At 60.2% G+C, this 6,000-nt stretch overlaps 1 protein-coding gene across 1 annotated transcript in view; it reads right to left on the reverse strand.

Moving 5' to 3' along the window:
• The window catches only part of NPDC1 (neural proliferation, differentiation and control 1), a 29,745-nt gene extending 27,380 nt beyond the window's left edge, over positions 1 to 2,365 (reverse strand). The window contains exon 1 of the mRNA XM_084298911.1: positions 2,232 to 2,365. Within this exon, the coding sequence (XP_084155037.1) occupies positions 2,232 to 2,313 (82 nt within the window). The 5' untranslated portion in view covers positions 2,314 to 2,365. The remainder of the gene's footprint in view (positions 1 to 2,231) is intronic.
• Between the last annotated feature and the right edge of the window lie 3,635 nt (positions 2,366 to 6,000).

Genomic DNA, 6,000 nt, shown 5'->3' on the forward strand with positions numbered 1-6,000 from the left:
GGGATGGGAGGGGAAACTGCACAGGTGGCACCAGAGCAGCCCCCTTGAGAGGTCCCCCACCTGCATGGCTCTGCCAGCACGCCTGGCCTGCCCCAGGAAATGTTCCTTGGAGGATACCTCGGGAGGGTGAAGCTGCTGCCTTGAAGCCCGCAGTCTCAGATGAACCACCATGGCTTTGTAATGGTCTTAAATTCAGAGCCAGCAGATTATGCCAGATCACTGGTGTCTGACCAGAACATCTGCAGAGCCACCCAGACCTCATTCCTCCTTCTGCAGCATGCATCATGGTCCCCAGGTGGCTCTGCTAACTGTGATACCCCTGCAGGGTGATACGGGGCTGCACCCAGCCCTGGCCTCCATGTGTGGAAATGCCACGCATGCAGCAACCACACAGAGGGCCTGCTTACAGCCACCCCAGCACAGAAAGGTCTGCATGTTTTGAACCACTGGGAGATTTTCAAAAATTGCACCTCCCAGAGGGCCGGTGGGAGCCCAGTGGGGTCATGCCGGCACCAGCCCATGCTGCACTCCTGCCAGCATCCACCCCGTTGCCAGCAAGAACAGTGCCTGCCCATGAACAATGCTGGGAGCAAGGAGGCAAGGCCTGGCTCCAAGCACCCGAGTGCTTTCTGCAACCGGCGAGGCAGAAAGCACCTGCCAAGAGAGACACTCTGTCCCACACACAGGGACAGGGACACCACCGGCTCGGGGTCCTGCCCATGGCAGCCCTGCACAGCCCAGCAGTGGGCACAGAGCAAGGGACAAGGTATGTGCCAAGGGCTGGACCTGCACACATCAAACCCCACGAAGATGCATGTTGTTCAGGGAGACGTGCCAAATGAAACTCCAAAACAAAGCAAAGCCCCCTTAAGAAAATAGAAAGAAGGCCAAATGCAGAGCTGCTGTGAGGGAAATGAAAGCTATGCATTTTTTCTTCCCCTGTAGAAAATCAGAAATGCCTCCTGTCAGTATGTCAGCCCTGCAGAGTGGTGGTGCTTCTTGAGGAGAGTGGTTCTTCTGCCAGGTGAGTAAACAGCAAGCTCCTGCGCTGTTGGTGTAGCAGAGGGCAGGCAGGCGACTTCTCTGTGCCTGGACTGACGCATCCCCATGATGGCTCAGTAACATGGCTCAGTCATTAGAGCAGCTTTATTTGTTTGTTTCTTTTTTCAATAAAGACACTCCACCACAGCAACAGCACAGTGTCTTCCCAGCTCCCTCATGCTCTGCTTGGCCCCACACAGTTCAGTTTCTGTTGCCAGTCTGGGAACAGTCCCCACACCTGCGGGCACCTCTGGCCTCAGGGCACAGCCTGCATCAAAGGTACCAGCTGTCAGGGCCTTGCCGGAGGTACCCAAAAACCCAGCAGGAAATGTGATGTGCTGTGCTCCCCTTGCTGAGCCCCATCCCCACACCTGGGCTTGCCCAGTGCCTGCAGCAGCTCAGTCAAGAATGAGGGAGCAGAGGTAGTGGGGAACAAGTGGCTGAATTCACCCTGTCCTTGGGCTGGCTGTGCTTCAGGACAACAGTGGGAGAAACAAGACCCTGCAGGACACCATGGAGGAGACCAAGGGACATTTTCCATCTCATTCTCACACCTCGGGAAGGCACGGTCCATCGCTATGCACCTAACATGGGAACCCTGCAGGAGGACGCTGGGAACCCCTGACTCTTTGTCAGCTCCACCGCTCCCAAGGCATCCCTGCTGCAGCCCAGCACACCCCAGGTGAAGTGCACATCTCTCAGCCGTGCACCCATGGCTTCAGGCCACCGAGGTTTCCAAGCCAGGCACGGCGGAGCCCAGGTCCGTGGCACCCTGGGAAGCAGACAGCAGCCTCACGAGGCGTTTCGACCCCGGCCCAGTGGGTTTCATAGCTCGTCCACCCCAGGACTGCGAGAGGCCCGGCGGCACCTGCGGGCTGCTGGCTCCCCGCCCCGGCTTCGCACCGCCCGCTGCCTCCCGTCCGCCGCTGCCCCTCGGGGGGGGGGGGGGGGGGCACAACCCGTGCCCCGTCCCAGGGCCCGCCCCGGCGGGGGGAGCACCGCTCCTCCGCGGGTGCCAGGCCCCCGGGGAAATGGGGACGAAGCCGACGGCCGGGTCCCCGGGGAGGGGGCAGGCGCAGGCCCGGCCACAACGGCCCTGGGCCCCCGCGGCACACGCAGCGCGGAGCCCCGAGGCGACGCGGACACGGACGCGGACGCGGACACGCAGCCAGGCCGCGGCGCGCACTCACCGGCGCGGGCGGCGCGCGGGCGGCAGGCCCCGAGGGCGGCGAACAGCAGCAGCAGCAGCGCTCCGCGGCGGGCCGCCACCATCCTCCAGCGGCGCGGGCGCGGGGCCGCGGGGCTGCGGGCGGTGGCGCCGGGCTCGGCGGGGCGGGGCGGGGCGGTGTCCCCCCCCCCCCCCCCGCGGGGCGGTGCTGGCTCCGTAACGCCCGCCGCCGGGCTCGGCCGGGCCGCGCCGCTCAGCGGACGGCGGCCGCGGGGCTCGGAGCGGCGCGGCCCGGGTGGGCGCTCTGCGGCTCGTGGAGCGGCCTGCCGGGGTCGGGCCCCTCGGTCACATCAAATCTTGTGGTCAGAAATGCGGTCCGCACGCAGAAAGAGAAGGCGTGTGGGGCGGAGAGATGCCGTGCTCGCAGGGTGCCGGGAGCCGAACCCGGGAGCAGAGCTGAGGCAAAAGCAGCGGGTGTTGGGATTAAGTTCCTGCCCTGGCCCCTCAGAAACCACATGAAAGGGGGGCAAGGGGTTGCGAGATCCCGTGCATGGGGATGACAGAATCACAGCATGGCTGAGGCTGGAAGGCACCTCCGGGATCCTCTGGTCCAACCTGTGCCCCAGAAGGGCCTCCCAGAGCAAGGTGCCAGGACCGTGTCCAATCCATTTCAGACATTCCACAACCTCCCTGGGCAGCCTGTGCCAGTGCCCTGTCACCTGCACAGCACAGAAGGGCTGCCTGGTGCTCAGAGGGAGCCAAGTCCCTGCTTCTGCCCTGCATTGTCCCTGTCACCAAGGGACAGAGAGGCCAAGCTCAGACTCAGGTGAAGACCCTGCCAGCTCCCCCCAGGTGCCTCCCCTGCCCTGTTCCATGCATTGCCAGAGCCAGTGCCCCTGGCTGCATGCCAGGACTGGTGTTCCCCAGGTGCGTGACAGAGCCATCTCCACAGCAGGGTCCAGTTGGGATCCCCTTGCCCACAGAACTGGGCAGGTCCCTGTGCTCCAAAACTGACCTGGCCCTGCCATGTCCTCCCAGCGCCTTACTCCTACACAGGACTCTGGAACTCCCTGACTACTGCTGTTTTCCCCTCTCTTTGCATGAAGGAAGGAAGAGGCCCTGCTTCCTGCTTATGTGACTTGGTTAATTGGAGTCTCCTAATTTCTATATTTCAAACATTTAGCACTATGTAGGACTAAGCCTGAGGAGTTGCAGGCCAAGAAACATCTGGTGAGTGACAGCTACCCGTAATGACAGATGCTCTTGCACCCACCGGAGGCTCCACCAGTTCATTTGCTATTATCTCAACCTTGTTCCCTTTCCCTGCAGCAGGGTGTTTTGGGTCTGATCTGAAGAGGTCTGAGATGGGGTCTTCAGGGCAGCTGTGGGAGCACTCCCAGACTGGTACAGCAGGGACCGCAAGAGGCAGCACTTCTCCGGTGGGGTTAGAGAGCAGGGGATGGAGTCACCAACTAACCGGGAGCCGCTGAGGTCATGGGATGGGAGGGGATGAGGTGCTGGTGGTGTGAGGAGCACAGGGACCAGGGCTGCAGTTACAAAGCTGATCTGGGCCATGAGTCTGCAGCGTGGCAGCAAAAACAGGGGCCAGGACATGGAAAAGTCACCACTGCCAAATGGCTGAGATCAGGCAATGGCTTTGTCCAGAAGTAAACCCAGCAAGTGCCCAGCCAAGCATGGGAGTGCTGGGGCCAGGGCAGCCCCAAACAGGGGAATGCACAGGCTGCTCTGCAGACATAGCACTTCAGGAGAGTGGTTTTTGGGGGCCGAGCAGGGATGGTAGCACAACTGCTCCCCTGCAGACTGAGAGCCCTCCTCAGCCCCTCCCCCTCGCCCCCTACTGCCCCTGCCCCGGGAGGGGCCTGAAAGTGATGCTCTCTTGGGGGAGAAGAATGAGCTGCTGAGGCTGAACCCAACCTCAGGGGGTTGCAAGACCCTGTGGGGTGAAAGCCTGAACCTGGGCTGACCCCATGGCTGGCCCTGTTGTGGCAAGTGGTTGGACTGCAGACCCCCAAAGGTCTGTTCCTGCCCGAACTGGAACTGCCCTGTGATGCCCTGGTTCTGTTCCCAGTCTATGGAGCAGTGCTTGCCGCTTGCGAGAGGCAGACTCCTAGCACCGAGGCGGCCCCAGCTCCAAGGGCTTGTCCCATTGCAAGCAGCTGCTAGTTCCCAGCTTCTCAAAACTCAGATTGAGGCCACATCCATTGCTATTGCTGAATTTCAGATCTTACAATTTATTTGGCTAAAAGCTTAAAAAAAAAAAAAAGAAAATTGTATTTTCCAGCTTTTATATGGTGCTAAGTCTTTCCCCAGGAGCTTTTGGGCTGGGGTCAGTTTTGAGCTGATTGTGCATAGTTGTGCTGGGACTGGCTGTGCTCCCAGCTCAGGGTGGGTGGGCAGGAGGACACTGGGGCTCACCCAGCAACAGGATGGGATGGTTGGAGCTCTAAGTCACCTACTCTGATGGCAGGGTGCACTCTTCTGGAAAGAAAACAAGGAATGAGGCCCCACTCCTTTCCCACAGAGAAAACCGAGGAGTAACGTGGCACAGAGGAGAGCTGCTCAGCAGATGTACGGAGGGATGCACAAGCTAAAATCTCCTGCAGACCCCAGTTTATCACATTGTTTCTGCCTCACACCCTGTGTACTGCCTGCAAGGGCTGCACCTGCCCCAGCTCAGTGCATGGAGCGTTCCAGGGCACCACCACCCTTCTTGACCCATTCTGCACTGTGTGAGCCATAGCTATCAGTGGTCTGCAGTGAAACAGCTGTGGGGAGGTGCCACCTTCCCCCATCCCACACCCCCACTTCAATGCTGCTGTGTGCAAGAGCCAAGTGCACAGGACCCCACTGGGCAGGGAGAATGTGGGGTCAGGTCTGCCTCTTGCTCTTACCGGTCTTGGGCAGTACAATCATCTGCTCCTCAGAAAGCCCCATCTGGCTCATGGTGTCTCTGAATTTCTTTAACATGTGGGGTTTCGCTTCAGCATCCCTACCTGCAGAGGACAGAGTGGTGGCTGCAGCCTGGCCAAAACTGTCCAAGCCCTCCTCCTTCCAGGCATAGAGAGACACATCTGGGTGCCGTGTTTGTGCCAGAGCAGACAGTCCAGACATCCCCAGAGTGACCAGGTGAAAACTCTCCTGCAGTTCCCATCCCACTTACTGAAGGGTCTGCCCCATGCACCCCTTGCCTCCCCAGCTCTTGCTTTCTCCAAGACTTACTGTAAAGAAACAACACTGAGATGATCCGCCCCTGGTACTCGCGGTCACTGAGGAGGAGGATGTGGTTGCTGTAGTCCGTATCTAGCAGCCTGCAGCTGGGGACATCATCCTCTGCAGGAGAAAGCAGAGGGATACAGAGCTGGCAAGGAGAGAGCTCCATGCAGGAGGCAGGGAGACGGGAGAGGACTGTGAGCCATGGAGGGACACATTAGGTGTGGGATAGGGAGGGGTGAGCTCTGGGCATTGCCTCCCATTGGGCACAGGCTGAGCATCCCCATGCCCAGGGCTGCTGGGGTTCCAGAAGTTGCCATGCAAGGCTGTGTGCAGCTTCTCACACATCTTGCCTGCCTCAGCTCCATCTTGCACTCCCTCTGCCTCCCACACCCAAGCTTCTCCACCCTATACACCTGTACCCCTCCTCTGCACCCCCTACCCTCTGCTGTAACCCTCTCCAGCACACTTGTACACCCCTTATGCACTCCCTGCCGTATCCTGTTCCTGAAGCTAGCACCACTCCCAGCCTGCATGGCTCCAACTGCCACAGGCTTTGC

Source organism: Netta rufina, assembly GCF_964035555.1.
Source record: "Netta rufina genome assembly, chromosome: 20".
NCBI lineage: Eukaryota > Metazoa > Chordata > Aves > Anseriformes > Anatidae > Netta > Netta rufina.